This window comes from Ammospiza caudacuta, chromosome 1, assembly GCF_027887145.1.
Source record: "Ammospiza caudacuta isolate bAmmCau1 chromosome 1, bAmmCau1.pri, whole genome shotgun sequence".
Classification (NCBI taxonomy): Eukaryota; Metazoa; Chordata; class Aves; order Passeriformes; family Passerellidae; genus Ammospiza; species Ammospiza caudacuta.
Window position 1 is genome coordinate 44,750,941 of NC_080593.1, and position 19,883 is coordinate 44,770,823.

Consider the following 19,883-nt stretch of genomic DNA (forward strand, 5'->3'; position numbering starts at 1 on the left):
TTCTCTTGATTAGCTTTTAAAAATGTGTTTGCAGTAATATTACCTCAATATAAATTATATTTTTTTCCCTGTGAATTTTTACTGGGATTTGGAGAACAAAGCTTCCTTAGCAAAAAAGTGGAGATAAGAGTTGTTTTGTGATACCCACTCAAAAATATGCAAACTCAAAGTTTTCTTATCCCAATCAAGGCTTGTGAGTCATCAGGCAGACTATCAAGAACCAACACAAAAAAGGTGTAGCTAATGTTTATTTGAAGAAAGCATTTTTCAAATGGCAGAAAATGAAGACATTTGGGAAAAGAGAAGGAGCCTGCTTTGCTACAGGTCATTTTATGATGGTTACATTTAGCAGCGAGCATGGAAGGCACAGAGTTGGAGCTCCCACAGCTCCAGAGGTGAGGCAGAGCCCCCGCCTGCTCTGAGGACAATATTGTCAAGTAGGAGCCTCCACGAGTGACCAGCATAGGGGACACCTGGAGCCATTGCTTGTTAGTTTTGGAGACATCACTACCAAAGGCTGCTCTGGGTGACAACAGTTCCGAGGATTCCAGGGCTCTGCCCCTGGGCCCATCCCACCACGAGCAGGGCTCTGAGCTGAGGGGGTTTTTCCTCTGGGATCTGAAGGAAAGGGGAAACTGTGACAGTGTCTGAGGTGATTCCCTCTTTGCCATATGAGGCAATCCTATGCCTGTCCACTTCCCACTTTCCAGAGGGCTGTCACACACTTGTCCCAGGGATGTAGGGATTCAGTGTCCACAAGGCACAGCATACTTGGGGGTGAGGCAGAAGCGATGCTTTTGTCACAGGAGAAAGTAGATACTAGAGGAAGCAGCCTACTTGCTGAAGTGTATTAAAGGAGCTCTAAAACTTAATTAAAATTTGTTCTGTGGCAATGTATGGTCACCATTTCACAAACACACTGGTTCTCTTGGAAAATCCATGTCACAAGTTTTTGTGTGGCAGGTCACAGCGTATCCCAACAGGAGGCACAGCATACTGCACCTCCCAGGGGATGCTGCACACGTGGCACAACCCCCAGGACCACAGCAGACCTTTGGCCAGCCCCTCGCCCCAGCAGAAGGTGGCTCAGGTGTGCTCACAGGACCCCTGCACTGTCAGGGAGACCTGGGTGGGTGCTGAGAACGAGTGCGCAGCCCCAGCACCTCCGGCAGGGCTGGAGAGGACGCGGCCACAGGACTGAAGGAATGCTTTGAGATGACCCTTGAGGGTGACGCCGGCGAAGGCGTAGATGATGGGGTTCAGGCAGCAGTGGATGAAGGAGATGGTTTCTGTCAGCTGCAGGGCCAGCGCTATCTGGGAGCTCGCCTTGCAGTCATTGATGACGTGCAGGCTCTGCAGAGAGTCCAGGAAGAGCGCGATGTTGAAAGGAGTCCAGAAAAGGAAGAAGACGATGACGATGATGAAGATCATCTTGATCGCCTTGACCTTGTCGCGATTTTTGCGCTTTTGCAGGTGTCTTAGTATCTTAGTGTAGCAGCAAACAAGGATGCTGAAGGGAATCAAGAGGCCCAGGATATTGGCTGCAAACTGAGAAGCAACCTTCCAGGTATTGTCACCTGGGGGGTACGTGGGGACACACTGCAACGCCTGCTCGACCTCCAGCTCCTGGCTGAATACGATGTTGGGTACAGAAGCCAAGCCAGCCACCAGCCACAGGATCAAGCTGATAACTATGCCACAAGTGGCTGTCCTTATCCTCGTGGCATGGAGAGCATGGACAACTGCTATATACCTGTCTACGCTCATGAGGGTTATAAAGAAAATACTGCTATAAAAACCTGTGTAGTAAATGCCAGCCATTATCTTACACATGACATTGCCAAAAACCCACTGGTCTGAAGCGTAGTAGGCTTGGAAAGGGAGGGGCAAAACGAAGAGGAGATCAGAGGCTGCAAGGTTCAGCAGGCAGATGTCAGTCATTGTTGTCAGCCTTTTCCTGGTCAGGAGAACCCAGAGGACCAAGGAGTTTCCCAGGAGGCAGAAGACAAACACAAGGCAGTAAAGAATTGGCAGAAAGAGCGAATTAAACCTGCGAAAGTTGTTTCCTTCATTACACGGAGCAGTGTTTTCATCGTATCCGTAGTCATATTCTGTTGTGCCAGTGAATTGGCTGGTGGGATTCATCTCAGATGCCTGTGCAGGAAAGAGAAAGGATTAGAAATGTCTGGCTGTCCTGGCACAGCACTCTCACTGTGCCTTCTGTCTCTGTGTGGGCTGTGTTGAGCCCGTGGGTCAGCCTCCAGGCAGAGGGGGACTACAAAATGCGGTTTTGGTCTCACTGGCTGGATGAGAACAGCTGTGCCACCCAGAGGGCTGCTAAGTGTGAGCTCTGGGATGCTCTCTGTTTTTCCTGAAACTGTTTTAGTGCCAGCGGACCAGCCCCTCACCATTACAATGACAGGGGAAAATTCAGGTCTCTGAATAGTCCTAGTGATAAAAAAAATACAAATCCTGCATCTGACCTAAGGATCTCAATTTTCTCGTGCTCCCTGTGGTGGGGAAGCTTTTTGCCTGCAGCATAAAGACCCTGATAAAAGTGTTTTGCCTGATGAAGCTGTCACCAAGCATCATAACCTTTTTTTAGCAGAGCTTATCAGGGCTAGGTACTGGCACAGAGTGCAGAGACATGCAAGCTACTTTTCCATGGGTGGGTCCAGGATTGCATGCAAAAAGCTCTGCAGCAACAAGGAGCTGACAAGACTGCACAGCAACACTTGCAGTGCCAAGCTGTGAGGTGCCACCAACCTCCAGGGCAGCTGGTGAGCACCTTGGCTGTGCCTTTTGCCACAACACAGCAGCTTAGTGCTCCTGCCTGTTCTGTCCAACTTCAGTTTTCTAGCATAGAGAAAACCAAAACATTAGCAGGAGTGGCTCCTCTCTTTCATTTCTGAAGAATTATAATGAAGGCAGCCTCAAAATAGTAAAATAATCTGACGTGCTCTCCAAGAGTGAGTCAGTGCTTCAGCCAACCTTTTAATTGTTTCAGATGTCAGTTCATGACCCTTATAAAAGCAGATTGAGTTTCCAGACTTGAGTGTTCACATTTTAAGAAGTGATGGTTATTTCAAAAGAGTTTGGTTTTTCACTGCTAAGACATTTGAAAGCTTAGGCTGTGCTGCACCTCTGTTGCACCCGCTTACGGGCAGACCACATCTTGAAAGAGCTTCAAAGACCCAGAATTTCTCAGAAGGAAGAATAATTTGTAATAATCATTGCTGTTAAGATGAAGCAATAACATAAATGGAGGTGATTAATTCTATAGAAGTAGATTATGTGCTCTCCTGAATTAAAGATTGCTGCCTGGAGATACAAAAAAGAGAGAACAGTGAAAACTTTTTGTACTGACAGGAAGAAATCACAATTCACCCCTTCTTGCCTGGCTGTGCCACCTGTGGAGGGAACAGAGCAATCTGTATGTACAGCCCAGAGGAGTGCCAGTGTCCATCCTCTGCTCCAGGTATGGATGCTGCTCATGCCTCACTGACCTGCCTCAGCTGTCCTTGGGGCACCAGAACTGTTTCAATTGTTAAGCACAATGAAGGGAAAACTGTTACAAGTACAGCATTCAACCCCACAGAATTCCTTGTTCAGAAATAACAAATAATGAGAGAAAAGCCATGCTGCATCTGCAATTACATATTGACAGTGTAATTCTCTACCATATTGAACTCTTAGCTATAGCTAAGACATCTGCATTATTAATTTTAACTTTGCATAAAGTAAATCTTCAAATATTTAGCTGGTGAGTGACTAGATAATGTGACTCTTCTTGCTGCAACAGATAAAGGTAGAAAATGTTTCCTGCTAAAGCTTTGATGTGTGAAACTGATACACCGTGACTGAGCGATGCAGCGCTGGCTCCCGCTTCTTAATTGTCTGCCAAGGACCTCTTAAAAGCAGTGCATAGATCCAACTACCAAAACTAAAAAATAGTAAAAAAATTCATGAATACTGTTATAGATAATAGATCTGTAAACATGTAGATGGATGTGTAGAGATACGTATATCAAGATTTGTAGTTAAAAAGCAACTACTCCAGCAAAATTCAAGTGTTTTTCCTGTTTTTCCGGAGATGCTCTACTTCAGACCACCCTTATACCATTAATGCCTTCAACTGCTCCCAACCAGGCCACAGCATTTTCCATTTCCCCCCCTCTCCACATCACTCAGCAGAACAGTCCAAGTGAAAAAGCAACTTCATGGGAGGTACCAAGGGAGAGGCGGCTGCTGCAGGTCCCCTGCTTGCCACAGACAGCCCAGGAACAGCACTATGAATATGGATGGACTTTACCTCTGACAGCAGGAGGACTCTCCTCTCTCAGATGGCCCTGGCCCCCTTCTCCTTGTGCCCTGCTGCCTGGGCTCAGGGTTTTCCAGGAGGTTTACTTAGTTTACTTGGCTTTCACTTTGCTTGTGCAGAGAGCTGAGATTCTGTGATATGTTGCTGTCGAATGGGCAGCTGCCAGACACAGGATAGGCTTGGAGGCAAATAGAAGATTTTGTATCTTAGGTAAACAGGAAAAGAGTGAGGGGGGTATCAGGCACCTTCTGCAAGAAAAAAAGATCAAATACCTCTCTTCTTTAACACGGTAATGGGTAGCACTCCTTTGAACGCGTTTGCTAAACCCCACTTCTTCACAGCCTCACCTACAGTTAAGTGAAAAATTTAAAAGTTCACATGTCTCCATCACAGGAAACACCCTAATAAATTTGCAGCTTTTTACAGAAGCTGATATATAATTATAATAGTTTTAATTAGCATTGTTTTAGTTTTTCATTTTCTTCAGCTAGTAACAACTTGTATCCTGCAGTCTGTTTAAATCCCTCCCCATTAAAACCTCATCAGTATTTTAAGCAAAACAAGAACTCAAAGCTACTGATACCTCTTAGCCATAGTTTTCTAATCAGTTCTTATTTAGTGGAGGTATTTCTGTTTCTTTGCTTGGGTTTTTTTCAAGTTTATTTTAGTTACTTGAGGATGGAAAAGGACAAAATATTGAAACAAAGACAGGCTTGATATTTTGTATTTTATTCAATTGCTTTGAATTACTTATGGTTAGTGGAACACTAAAATTGTACATAGTGGTGCTTTATAAGTCAGACAGATTATGCACTTTTAATCCATTTATCTCAACAGGCACAATTTTCCTGACTTTTAAGAGGACAAGGAATACCAGAGGTTTACTCAAGAGGTCCCAAACAAGTATGTGGCAGATCCAAAACACGATTTTTACTGAAGTTATTTGCATGTTCTTTGGTTGCAGTCCCAGCCCTAAGTACCTTTACAGGTCACTGATTGTTGTTGCACAGGTGAGTAGTGAAAGAATCTCAAAGAGAAAAAAAAAGTAAATACTGCAGGCAGAAAGAAAAAGAAAAGTGAGAAAACAGGCTGGAGGATTAAAAGGAATAAAAACAGTTTGGAGGATAAAAAGAGTAACTTAATGAAGGACCTGGCACTAGTTGGTAGCACAGTCAGAAAACACCTGTTCCATGAAGTATTCAACATATTAACAGTGACCAGGGCACCATCCTGCCTCCAAGTACCCAGCTGGTCTTATTACACAAGAGAGACCAGCTCCAATTTTTCTGTTTATATTTTTTTCAGAACTAATTTTTGAAAATTGTTGCAACTGAGATTTATTTTATTGTATTGTATAGATATTAGTTATATTATTAATAATATGTCAATAGTATGTCCTGGTGCTATAGACACACAGTATGACATAATGTAGCTTTATTCAATTTAGGTTTATTTATATTTGTTTAGAAATCAATAAAGTCAGCTTTCATTATTTCTTAGGAACAAAACATTATTAAATTAAGGATGCCTCCTCTTACTTCATATGCTTTTTTGCAATAGTTTGGTTGACAAATTATTAATACATATAAAAAATAAATTAATAGTTTGACATGAAACCAATAAAGGAATAAAACATTTCTTCATTTTTGAACGTTAGTACACATTCTAAAATTGAAAAAATCTTGTATTTTTTCTTGAGTTATTTTCTGCTGCACAAATTATGATCTTGCAAAAATATTTCAGTTCATTCAAAATGCACATTTTAATTGGGAAATCTCCCGGCTGTGTACTTTAACCAGCTACAATTCTGCACAGCCAGCAAAGAGAGGCATGAAGCTGGGAGAGGCAGTAGGGGAATGTTCCGTAAGTTGAAGAAAATTGGAGCAAGCAAGAAGATGAAGATTACCTAAAAGGAATCTTGAGGAAAAGAGCTTGAACTCAAGAGAACAAAAGCTAAAGCAGGCCTGGTGACTGATATGGCTGGAGGATGGCTGGGCTGGCTGCTGCACTTTGGGCACACCAAGGCACATGGATAACAACTTGGGGATTGATAAGAAGAGTGAGGGGAAAATTGTGGTAGTGCCGGTGTTTTGGAGAAAACAGTAGAATTTTGGAGTCTGATGCAACATTTCCAAGAGTAGCTCTGCTATCTTTTGGGCAGTGATATACTGTTGCAGAATGAGGCCTTTGTTGGGGATGAGCCATTTGTCGGTGAGGGGAGACTCGGACACTCAATATGAGTCATAAGCAAGTTCCATTTATTGAAGAGAGCATCAGACCCTTATACAGCAAATAATAAGCTTATGAATATTCTGTAAGCCAAGCGATCTATTGGTTAAACTATACCATTGATTCTTCCTCATTCCTTTGGGCCTACGTTCTCTACTTCTCACGTCTCTCTGTCCACTTGTTATCATACCCAGCTAGGCCCAAGGACACGTTATCTTGCAGGTGCAAAGACTCAAACTAGCTGTGTTTGGTACTTTCCCAGCTCCTGGTCGGCTAACAAGCAAAGGTCTATGTGACCTCTGTCATGTAGCCATTTCTCCACAATATACAACTGTGAGACCCTGGCCCTACCTGGCTTTCAGGAAGGTTTATGTTCCTGCAACTGCTTCCGTTCCTGACAAAACCACCAGTTGTTGGTGGTTGGTGTTCCTAACACGCAGCCAGAACCTGATGTTTTCTCAGCAGAGAAAGGGAAGTCATGAAAGGAGGAAGAGGATGTCACTAGTCAAAAGCAGTGAAAGGAGTGGAGTAGAGATGAGTTTAGGAAAGGTGCTGGTTCTGACTGGCAGGTGCAAGGGTGGATGGGAGGTAAAACCCACAGGGTGGGCTTGAGAACTGAAGAGACTATAATTATGATGTTGGCTGAAATTGAGAGAATTACAATGATGAAAACTAATAGGAGGTGCCTATGCTGGGGGACAGGAAAAACCCCCACAAAGAGATTTTATTCTTCTTTCCATGCTGAGCCCTACTGGCTCTCCTACAGGCAATCCAAGAGGGACATGGGCAGACAGAGCCCTGCTGAACCACCAGTGTGTTCACAGCCGTGGGGTGCTGCAAGATGCAGGTGTGCTGAACTTCCCTTGACAGCTCAGAGGGAGATAGCTGGTGGAGGGAGGAGGAGAGGTACACATTTCCAATTTCCTTCACATCAGCTGTGAGCCAGGCTGCAGTGACTTGTATCCTTCCCAACACTTTTTGAGTCTGTGAGCAGCAAACACCAAGCCCTGAGCTACACAGGGGCTACACAGTCAGACCTGAATTTTCTGCCAAGCCAACACACAGCCCCTTGTAGTTCACGTGAGGAGGATAACAAAGAAAATGTGGTAAACCAGCAAGAGTGGTAGGCTAGGAACAGAGAAGATAAAGGTCATCTGCACTCAAAAGTGCTAAACCCTGGCAGAAAGGTGCAGAGAGGCTGCAAGGTGGCAGGACAGGCAGTGCGAGGGCTCAGTGTGGTAAAGCAAGATCATGGAAGGGATATGTTTGTTTCATACAGACAACCTAGTGAAGACATGGCCAAGGGAAAAGAGGATTTTCTCACCATAAAAGACTACAGCCATATGATAGCAATATTTATCCCCTTGAGCTCAAGTGAGTTTGCTGCTGGGGCACTGGGGCTGTGGAACAGGCTTGCTGTGGGAGGAGAAACAGTCAGCTGGTGTAAAATGGTCCTTGGTTAAATGTCTGAAGGGGATGCATGACCCAGGAGTCTCATAGCCAGGGATAGGACAGCAGGCACCAGGCAATCCCCCCCAGGGCCTCAGGATGTTCCCAAGGTGCTGGATGGGAGCTTAGGAGCAAGTTCTCAAATCTGTTTGTTAAGAACCTAGCCAAAATCCACCCCAGAGCTTCCCTCTCCAGGAGCCCTGACTGCAGCCCTGAGGTGTCCCTCCAGCTCAATTTTAGCTGGCCCCTAATACCAGAGCTTGTGATACTCTCTATACTCCCGTGGGATTTCCTGTGGGAAAGAAATGCCTCACAGCAAAACAGAGACAACTGGCTGTGGGTATCTCTGGTGCTCCAGCCTAGGGCCATTTTGGGTCCATGCACCCCTCAGTACTGAGGGTACCAGAAGGAGGAGCTAAATGGCATCACCACTTTGTGAAAGTGCAGGCAGTCCCCATTTAAATTTAAAAACATAGCAACAATACTGCTGTGTGAGGAGCTTTCTGTTTTGTCTGCTCGTGTTTTGGCAGTGGTTGACAGGGTCAGCCTGCAGCAGCCACCACAGCCCCAGACAGATGGCAGGGCTGGGGAGTCTCCAGAGTCTGTGCACCACACTGCTCACACTTTTCTTCCAGCTGCCACCACAGCCATTCCTTTATTTGCACTGGAAGCTGCAGTCTCTGCTGGTTTATCTTCTGTCAGAAGAGCTGCTTCAGTGTGGGAAAAACTCCCATGCAGTCCTTCATACAACTGAAGACACTGTCAGCCCAAAAGTGATCAGCACATTGGAGTAATGCAGACTTCCACTCCTCCAAACTGCTCAGAGCCCCAGGGTCAGGGAAGCGACACTTCGCTGCAGCCCTGTGTTACATGGAAAGACTGTGGCAAATGCTGCAACCAAAAGGAATCTTGCTGTGAGACAAACAGCATGGCCACATCTCCAGCTCCTACAGCCAGAAATGTTCACTGCAGTGGAGACATCCCATGCACACCAGCTCATCAGTCCCAGAGGGTTTCCTTATCCTGCCATCCCTGCAGATCCTCAGCCTGGGGGTGATGGTCAGCTGAGCTGCTGCAAAACCCCTATGCCTGCTCTTGTAGGAACTTCTCCTTCTTCCTGCAGATGGGCTAGATGAATGGAGTTTGAACACAGAAAAGAAACTGTAGTTGCCACAGAAGACACCACCAGCAAGAGCTTGCTTTGGCTTCGGGAGTGCAGGCTGCAAGCCCTGGTATCGCTCTTGTTGTTCGCCAAGGTGGATGGGAGACACCTTTCTGGTAGCAGCCATTAGGGAAAATATGGCAAAGAAAGCAGAGTGGGAGAGCCTGCCTGGTAGGGTATTTCCCAAGAAAAGGCTAAATATTTCCTGGATCTGCTTGCTGTCACAGCACCAATGTACAAAGTGAAGGACATGTTCACCTCAATGTGATGCTCAGCTTCCACCTGTCTCAGAGCTGTGGTAAGCAGCCAAGTCAGGTGCTGTTATCCAAGAAGATAACTTTCCTCTGCCTTTGCTCAACAGCAAAATAAAATAAGTTTCTTAGTCAAAAGGAGGCCTTTCTCTTTCAGATCTGCTCTCATCTTACTTCTCAGAAGTCTTGCTGTCTCATATTGGAAGAGGGAAGAGATGATTTCGTTCAGAGGAGGAAAACAAACAGGATTAACTGCAACAGGGGTTTATGGGATGTTCAGAGATGCTGGGTTGTTCAGCTGAAATGTCTTGCAAAATACCAGCAGTTATCACGGTTAGTGAGAAAAACGATGAGGACAGCTCAGTTTTGCAGGAGAAGGCAGCAGTGGGGAGTCAGGCTGAGCGTGCTCTCTGCAGCATGGGAGCAGCTTGGCAAGTAGCATTTTGATGACTGTCCCACCCCAGGTTCCTCTTCCTGGCCACCTTTCTGTCCCAATAAACCTCTCCTAAGTGTCTCTGCTCCATGTATGGACCAGCAACTGCCCTTCCCCAATTGCAGCATCCTCAGTGAATCCGTTTCACACTTCCATAGGGCAGCAGGGGTGGGCAAGGGGCACACTGAGCCCTGGGTGTCCAGGGCTGGCACTCACCTGTGAGGCAGAAGAAGAAATGCCACACAGGAGTTATGTTTTGAGGAATCCTTGCCTGCTTTAGTTATTTTCACAATGTTTGGGTCTATCAGCATCAGCTATCAACACACCATCTTAGCATGACTGCATTATCTTAATGAAAATTCATTTCATCAGATCACTGCCAGTGTAGAGGTAAAAATCTGCCATATGGCAGAATGGTTCACTTCCTTTTCTTGAGGAGAATAACATATTTGCATGCCCATGCACAAAGAGGGGGGTGTGGGGGGTGAGACTTTGTGACCAGGTAAGAATCTGGGTGATGTTTTTTTTGACATAAAAAAGTATATTTTTGTTGACTAAAATATCTCTGAAAGTGCCAACTTTGGGGGAATGATTTTCCCCCTCCAAATCAAAAGAAAAAGGAAGAACAATTGCAATACTTTATTCTGAGAAGACCCAGACAGAACATTACCATTTTTCATTTTCAAAAGTGTCATTTTCAAATACAGCATTTTGTTTTATAAATAACCTCTTCTTCTAACCCATTTTTCTCAAAAACTTCAAAGCTTCAAAAACTTTCCAGTTGAACTAGGATGATTCTGTTCTGCTGAGAGCAGGCAGAAATTTTTATTTTTCTTCTCAGCTTGATCAGCAAAAAATATTGACACCCTCCACTAAAATGTGGATTTGTATTACCGTAACAAAGTGCTTGTGTATGCAGACTTGTACAAATGTGCACCAGAAGAACCTACTGGGCATTGTTCTGGCTCTCCCCCCTGCAGCAGATGCTCAGTGCAATAAAAAAGGCTGTGAGCCAGAGAATCCTCCAAAAACTGTGGCTGAGTTTGTGTAGGAGAAGCAGCTGGAGGTGCTTGGTGAGGTCTGGACTAGCCCACTCTGCTCCACGCTCTGCTTTTGGCTGCCAGCACCACAGCCACAAGGATTATGGCTGTGACAGCTGCAGCCTTGCACAATTGTTTGGTTTCACCCTCACAGAAATCAGTGCATTGCAAAACTCCCAGCACAGTAACTCATTCACAGCAGTGTCAGCAGCGAGGGGAATTTTCTCACCCAAGCGTTACGACAGGGTAATTGTGGGACACAAAGGAGTAAACAAATACATCTCTTGCATATGGAGTCTTTGAGAACAAAAATCTTCTCCATCTCTCCTTTACTTGATAGTTTTTTTCTCACCATGGAGCACTTAGGTTTTTAAACCTTTGCTGTCCCAAATCTTTGGTTCACCAGAGCACAGGCACTTCCTGGATTTGCATCTGACAGTGCTTTGGCTGAGCGTGGAGAGCAGAGAAGGCTGCAAGCAAGAATCAATTAGAACAGAGAAAGCACAGAAGACAGGACTGCACGGGACACTGGGTGGTCATGGAGTCTGTCCCCTGTCTTGAAGGCAGGGGCAGTGTCCCACTGTCCCACTGTTACTCTTGTTATGCTCTTGTTCCACCTGCTCCTACTTTCCCCCAGCCTCTCCTGATGAACCATCCTAGTGCTTTTCCAGATTCTCTCCTGGTAAATTTGTCTTCATCCAGAACAGTTCTGGTATAATTTGAGCCAGTTATTTACCTTAGCCATGGAGGAACAATTACTTCTAGCTATTATAAAATATTACAAGACAATATTTTCCTTCAGTCTTAACAGCTCACACTTAATGTTTTTTTCCTCTGAAGTCATGCTTTCTAAACTGCTAATTGTAGTTTCTGTTCTTCTTTAGTGACTGTCCAATTTTTCTTAGTCTTTTTTTGCATTGCAGTGCCCCAAACTGCCAAAGCAGACTGGAAGAGTCGTCTGTCAGCTGTTTTCTTCTGCAGTCAGGTAGCAATGATGATTCACAGTTCTTTTGTGCTGGATCTCAGCACCCAGATGCTTTCCCCAGAAGTGCTGCTCTCCTCAGAAGTTCTGCCTTCCCCAGAAGTGCTGCCTTCCCCATGCTGTGTCTGTGGCCTCAGCTGACCCTCCCATGGGGAGAAGTGGTCCCTTGTCTTTAATGCACTGCAGCCCATTGCTGCCAGGCTTTCCATCTATCAAGGGCAATTTAAGCAGTCATCCTGTCCCCCAGTATATTTGTACCCCTTCCCAATATGATGGCATGTATGAAAGTAGCAAAATCGTGCACCAGAGCTTCATCCAGAGCAGCAAAGTGCAGGAAATGCTGGTTTGTGCAAGGGCAGGGTGCAGTCCTGGATGCAGGGTCCTTCTGGGCAGCTCTCCCATCCAGTGGCAAGCACTCAGGAGTTTGTCTGAGCACTTGTGCACCCACACAAAGGCTGTTTGAGGTGCTCAGAAAGCTTGCTAGCTCTGAGACATGGGATACCACTGCTTTGCCAGGTGGCATGAGCCTGTAACTGAGGCTGATTTGACATAGCTGCCTCTTGGCAAATCTATATCAGCCCCTACTCTTTTTATTTTCCTGCAGTCTGCTTATTCCTTCTAGAGCTTCCCAGCAAGTGTAATTGCACTGACTGGCACATAATTCCTTCTCTGGCATAAACTGATGGATTCTCAAGGGTCCCTGTGCTGACTGGCTGCCCAGAGCTCACCACCACACCTTGCCACTGGCAGCACTGTCTCGTATTTTCCGAGACCCCCATTGTTGGAAGGAAGGAATGAATCTGATTCCATGAAGGAAGGAATTAATCTGATTCCATGTTCTTAGAAGGGGAATGTATTATTTTATGATACTATGTTATATAAAAGAATACTAAACTATACTAAAGGATACAGAAAGGATAATTACAGAAGGCTAGAAAATAAAACTGAAAAACTTGTGACTCTCTCCTCCAGTCTGACACAACTTGGCCGTCATTGGCCAATAAGTAAAAACAATTCACATGTTAGATAAACAATCTCCAACCACATCCTGAAGCATCAAAACACAGGAGAAGCAGATGATATAATATTGTTTTCCTTTTTCTCCAAGGCTTCTTGGCTTCCCAGAGCAAAACCCTGGGCAAGGAGATTTTTCAGAAAATATGATGGTGACAGCACTGGCTCGGAGCAAAGGTGGCCACCAGGCACCAGCACCACGGCTGGGTGGCCCTGCACCAGTAGCACCCAGTTGCAGCTGCCCCACCCTGCCCAGCCCAGCCAGGGCACAGCTCTGGTCCCAGCACTGAGGCAGGCAGTGCCTGTCAGAGACCACTGAAAAGCCCAAGTGGCTGTGCCACTTCTGCCTCTCAAGTGGCCTCAGACCATGCCAGCCCAGTGGCTGTGAGGGGCCAGGAGGCTTCAGGGTGGGAAACTCCCCGTGTGGGTACCAGGGCCCGTGTCTGTCTCCATTTATGCTGCAGGAACCTCCTCTGGGAGAAACTCCTGATGATTATCAGATTTTTAAAGGAAAAAGGTAAAATACATGAAATCATGCTCCTAAAATGGAGAAGTCAGTGTAGTTTAAAACTGGGTTGATAACTCAGGAGCCCTGGATTCAAACCTGCCCCCTGCCACTGGCAGGCTTCTCTCAGCCCAAAAGCATCATGCACTGAAATGTGGTCATCTGGCATTTCCATCTTGACCACGGTGGCTACAATCTCAAATCTGTGTGGCATTGTCAGGCTTCTGCCCTGGCCAGGGGCACAAAAAGAGGCTTTCTGGGGTAGCACACACCTAAGCTGCAGCTGTATGAGCAGAGGTGTGAGGAGAGCTTGGCAACACCACTGATAAAGCTTTATTTGAGTTGCTGGTAAACAGGAAGCTGATGAAGAGCTTTACTATTTTTCTTACTTTCTTAGGTTCTTTTGGTCTGATTTTCATAGCTATTCTTCTTCGCTTACTTCATCTCAGGAAACACATTTTTTCTGCCAACTCTCACAGGAAATGTGCAAGATACCAAGTGCTGAAAACCTCAAGGTTCACTCAGCCCTCTCTACAAGAGGTGATGAGTCAAAGGGCCTGGCAACATCAGAATGTCTTTGGCAAAAGCTGGAAGTGTAAGGGTCCAGCTCACAATGATAAACATAAGGCTAAAAGAGTTTGACAATGCAGAATGCAGACACTTACTCACTTTTGTGCTGTGTTCAACCTGTGGGGGCTTTTCACCAAATCAGGGAGAGAATCTAAAACCTTTCTGGCCAAGACATCCAGGGGCAAAGGTCTCTAGTGAGGTGTGGCACCAGGCTCTTGGGAACTCCTTTCCACACCAAAGACCCACCCTGCTGTCCACACCAGGCACGCCCATCATCCACACCACTGCAAGCAAAGCAAGCACAAATCCTGCTGTGCTGGATTCATGAGCCAGAGTTGGTGGGGAGAGGGCAGGCCCTTGCTCTGAGTGTCCGGACACACCACGAGCAAGCAGGGCAGACTGTTCTACTGTGCACCAGATACCCCTGTCTTGTCTTAAGCTGAAGGCAGAAGTGCAGGTACAAAACCTGTAGGGATCAGTGCTCACCATGTTTAAACTCTCTCCTGATCCTGCACGAGAGAACAAGCAAATAATGAAGCCCCACACTGAGCCCTTGACAAGCCTTGAGCCATGTCAAGGCTTGCCAGCAGCAGCCTGGGGCTGCAAATGTGACTTGGCTGACCATGCACTGACAGAAAGGAGTTTGCTTTTTGCAGTCACCTTCTTACCTGCTGCTCACCACAGCAGTGAGGAAGATCCCTAAATCTAGACAGGGTAAAACAGATTCTCACCACCTACACCATCCTCCTCTCCTGTGGGCTGGGGATGGTCATGCACAGCCCAATGAAGATAAGAGATACAGCCTAAAAATGTTCAAAAAAATAACAAATCCAGCAAGAAGCTGGGTTAAATGAGAGAAGGACGAGTCACTTTCTGGTATTCAGATGTGTGGGTAAGGTTTCCTTTTTGATATCAAACTGTAGCTTTATTTTTTTCTGGTGTGGGTTTCAAATGAGTGGGATAAAGCAGAAGAACTTTTCCACCGCATAGTTAAAATCTCATTTTTCCTTTCACAAAACACAGCTTGTTTTTTTTTTTTTTTTGCTGACTCTTCTGATAAGCTCAAATAATTCCAAGGACCAATAATTCAAGATGTCCTATGTTGTAAGTTGGTGGGCGGGAGAGTAAAAGGTCAAAAGTTTCATTAACCTTTTGAGGGTCTTTCTGAGCAGGACCTAACTCAAGACCAGACCCAATTCATAGACAAGAAAAATGGTAATGTATCCATATTTCTTGGACAGAGCAAAGGACATCTGAGAAATCCCAAAGTCAAGAGTTGAGTAACAGTACTGGGCACTGTTAGAAGAAAAAGAAGGCTCTTGATTTAATCTCAAATGATGGTCAAAACAACAACAACAACAAAAAATTAGTGGTTTGGATGTTTAAGTTTCCTTAATCCAAAATGCTGTCTGCTTGCTTTACCTTTTTTCTATCAAATATGTGCAAAGTGAGTGATTCCAAACTTGGAAAACTCTTTAAAGAAAACTCTTCAGCTTTCTTTAAAGAAAAGCCCAACATGTAGGTGGGGGTAGTCAGCATTGGGAAACCTTTGTACCTCACTTTGTCAGTGAGAGTTGCCATAAGCTGGATAAAGTAAGCTTGTCTTTTTAACTATTCAGGACTTTTATCAGCAAAATGGGTCTGAAGGTGTAGCAAACCAACTCTTGTTTGTTCCCGCTGTGGCTCATTTCAGCTTGGAAAATTTAAAGCAAATTTAAAACAGAAGTTCTTCTCTGTAACATAATAAAATACATCCTCAGTCCAAGGCAACAAAGTGAGATCACATTATTAAAAAAAAAAAAAAAAAAGCACAACATTTTAGGGTTTTCTTTGCTCTTTGAAATGTGAATTGGTGTTGTGATAAGACATCAAACAGCAACTGACCACATAAACCAAGGGAGGTTAACTCTTAATGTACATCCTGGTAAGACATACTATTCAAGAATATGAGTGTGCTCCCATCATGATTTCATTTATGCTCTTGCCATTTAGGTAGGTATAAAATACACCTCTTTGCACAAAAGAAGGAAGTGACTGCTCACACTCTATAGAAACCTGTGACAAAATAGCATCATTAACTGGTCTCCAGACTCTCTAGAAACCTGTGACAAAATAGCATCATTAAATAACTGGGATTGTTATAAACTCAGCCCTGGGAATATCTGCAAGTCTGACATCCAGTATTGCTTTTAATGCAAAATTGGTTTTTGGTTAAACTTATGTCTAGAATCCTAAGCTGTGGTCTGTGTTAAGGTGCTGGTGGCTAACAAGATCACACAAATGGCCTTCAGGTATTACACAACCCTATCGGAATTAGCATTTAGCACCCTCCATCCTGATGATCCTCAAAGAAACTCTTTGGGAAAAAAAATCACACAGCCAATACAAAAATAATGGAGGAACTTTGAAGGGATTTGGGATTCAGAGAGGTTGGTGTAGCAAAACAGCCATAGCTCCTGTTAGCACAGCTCCAGCTCCAGCATGGCTGTACTCTCCTGGAGCATTCCAAGGGGCACAGCAGGGAGCTCTGCCTGCTCTGGCTGAAAATCAATCTTATTCAAAAAGCAAGAGTATCCAATCTTCCAGGAAACAAAAAGTTTTCAGCAGCATCAGCAAAGTGACTGACTCACTGTGCGGTGCAGGGCTGAGCCACAGGCTCTGGGGCTGAAGCAGCTGGGCAGGCAGCTGCTTCCTGATGCTGCCCTGACATCCCACTGTGGCTCCTTCGTGGCCACTGAGTGCACATTGCACTGCAAGGAGGAGGCTTACCTGTGGTGTGACAACAGAGGGCAGGGAATTGCTGCATGCAGAGAGAAAATCCTGCCTGCCATAAAAAGCAGCCAACGCTGCTGGCAGTGAGGGATACACAGGTCTTACACTTCACTTGAAGTGTTTTCAGAGATCTACGCAGGAGAGAAAAGATCAGCCCTTTGGCCATTACCAAAGAGCACACAGCTGAAAACCTGAGCTGAAAGCATCCCCAGCATGCTTGTGTTTCACATCCTGGCACAATAGGGACTGGATTACCAAAGGTGAGAAGGTGCTGCAGAGCTGACAGATGCACCAGCCTATCCAGAGCCATGGGTGCAAAAATACAGGGATCAGCCAGGAAAGAAGTGACAAACTTTCAACATAGCCTCTTCCAAGACAGTACAAAGACAGCTGCAGGAGCAGCAATTAGTCTTTCCAGAGTCCAAAGAAACAACAGAGGAGGGTCAGAAAGAAAACAACAGGCTGTCCTGAAGATCAAATACTACCACTGGTCAGCCCCCTTGTAGCAAAGTGCCAGGGTTTGGGAAAGTTTTCCTCAGTGCTTGGTAGGTAAAGCAAATTGCCATGCCTTTGATCATTACCTACCTCTCAGCTTGGCTTTGTTCAGTGCCTTCCTCCTCCTCCTCGGCTGACAGTGTGGCTGTAGCAGGACCTGTGCAGGAGCCCGTGCGGGAGCAGCTCTCAGTGCTGTGGTGTGCTCAGCAGTTGCTGGCTCCTGAGGCTGTAGGGATGCCCAGATGGAGCTGGAAGCTGGCATGGAGACAGCACTGGCTGCCTTTGGGCATTGAGGTTCCCCCCCTAAGCAAACAGTCAGACATAGTCCAGTTTTCTGGAAAGAGTGTTTCTGTATGTTCCAATATATGTGAGCTGTTGTCTCCCTGGCTGCTGCAGCTGTTACCCAGCTTCTCTGTCTCTAATTGTGAATGTGGTCCTAGAGTGCCTACAGATTTCATGGTACATGATTAAAACAGGCAAAATGCTCCATGTTGGAGCAATGCCAGAGTAGGAAGCACGGTGTGAGTTCCTCAGTTCAGACAGCTACTTGTTAGGGGGTTTTACACTTGCACAGCCTCTTTCCCTGTGTCACATCTACACTGACCAGTCCTTTCATGTCTGCTGGACCCCACCACAGGACATCAGGGGCAGCCTCCAGCACAGGGTGGCAAGGGCTATAAAGGCACTCAGGGAAGAGCCAAAGGAGGAATACAGACAGCTGTATGGCACCTGTTCTGGGGCTCACCAGCCCATGGCAAAATGTGGCCTGGTGCTGCCTCTGCTGCCCACAGCCCTCCAGCGAGGGACATCTCCACAACACAGGGTGACAGTCCATTGAGTGCAGCCATTCCTGTGCCAGCTCCTCACTCCTGCATGCAGCTGCTTGCCTGCCCTTGGTAGCACGGGTTCAGCAATGGAGCACAAGCCCGTGGCATGCTGAGGGGAGATCCAGGGAGGCCACAGGCAGCCAGGGACAGGGCAGAATGGTTGGTGCAGCACTGAGAAGGAAATGGAATGTAGGCAATGAGGATGAACATCTTGCCAAACTTCTTTTTTTGTGCTCTCAGATGCTCCAGTGTCTCTTCCTCTTCTGCTGCACCACACTGACCCAAGGAATCAAGCTCTGCTAACTCCATCGCCAGCTGGGTGTGGAGCTAGCTAACCCTTAACTTTACCTGTTGTAAGCAGAGAGCAGGATCTGGGCCCCCAGCCTGTGGCTAGTTCCCCTTTGTGCAAAGCCAGTTTGGCTGCGTGGCACAGCTGCCAGTTTTGGCAAGTCCACGTCTGCCACTTTTGGCATGTGCACAAGCAGCTGCGCAGCTGTCTGCCTCTGCAGACCAGCCTTCTGCTCTGCTGCCAGCTCTTGTCAGTTCCTCCTCACATGGCCTCCAGAAAACAGGGCAAAACCACCAAAACACACATAATTTCTCCCACTGCCCTGTAGCTCTCCAAATCTGTGTGGGCAAAGTACTGTGAGGATCAGACCTGCTCATCAGAGGACAGGGAACCTGAGCCAGGTCATGGTAACCAAGGGTGCAGACAATCCTGTAAGCAGCCAAACTCCCCCATCCACCTTGGCCCAAGTTCTTTGTCTTCCTCCCTTGTACCTCACTCTCAACTGCTCAGTCTGCAGGGTTATTTTTGACACCCTTAAGACATGCCATTTTCTAAAAAAAAAAAAGCTGAGGTGTCTCAGGAAGAGAGGAATAGGGAAATCTTTACAGGAGTTTTGCCATCTGGGGACAGTTTCAGCTCACAGCCCCAAAAAACAACAGGAACAGGATATGGGGGCTCTAACACTGGTCCTGGTGGTCCAAATTAACTAAAGAAGAAAAAGATGGGACAACCTGGGTCAGCTACAGCAAAGCTTGTGCTCTAGCATTACTCTTGTTTTGGAGAGTTTTCCAGAGAGCTAACAAAACTAGTTTTCTGAGGTAATGCAGCTGGATTGGGAACCAGCTACTGGACTGAGGTCTTGACTCCAAAACCCACCCTATTTAAACACCCTGGCTGTTCACCATCATGCATTAGACCCTGATTGTCATCATGGGGCTGTTTGTGTTGCGGCACACAGTGCAACAAGGAGCAGAGGCTGCAAAACAACTTGTGGGAAAAAGAGGGCCAGAGCTAAAATTGCAAGAGGAGCACTGGGAAGAGGAAGATTCATGAAGGTCCAGATTGTCCCTGCCTAGATTTTTCCCTGCCTGATTTTAATTTTTTTAAGAGTAAAATTAAGAATAAATATTTTTAATCATTATGATGGCTCCAATTCCACAGCAGAATGCCAGTTCACCCTTGCATATTTCTCCTCCCTTTTCATTTTTCATTTTTCCCAATGCAGCTCAGCAGGACAGTGACCCACAGGGCCAAACTTAGTCCCACAAGTGCAATTCCACTGACCACAGCAGGGCTACTGCACAAAGCGCTGGCTGAGGTGCTCCAGAGGTGTTTCATACTGACTTCTGTAAAAGTGCAGGAAGTAAACAGAAAGGTACCAGTCCCTGCTCCAGGAACATGTGGTGGTGCTTTGCCTAAGTGTCTAGGAAAGATGAGTATGGTGGTTTGTCTTCAAGGCAGTTTAAAAGCAAGTTTTAGAGAAACCTGCATACAAAAGGTTCTATTCAAGCTGACGTAAATGTGGCTTATGTTAATTTCACTTG

The 19,883-nt window shown here is 45.8% G+C and overlaps 1 protein-coding gene across 1 annotated transcript; it reads right to left on the reverse strand.

The window, feature by feature from the left end:
* Nucleotides 1-1,096: 1,096 nt before the first annotated feature.
* On the reverse strand, nucleotides 1,097-17,418 carry LOC131565894 (C-C chemokine receptor type 8-like). Its single transcript, XM_058816981.1, is given in 3 exon segments — nucleotides 1,097-1,119; nucleotides 1,122-2,154; nucleotides 17,314-17,418. Coding segments are annotated over 2 exon segments (1,047 nt in total). The 5' UTR covers nucleotides 2,146-2,154; nucleotides 17,314-17,418.
* Between the last annotated feature and the right edge of the window lie 2,465 nt (nucleotides 17,419-19,883).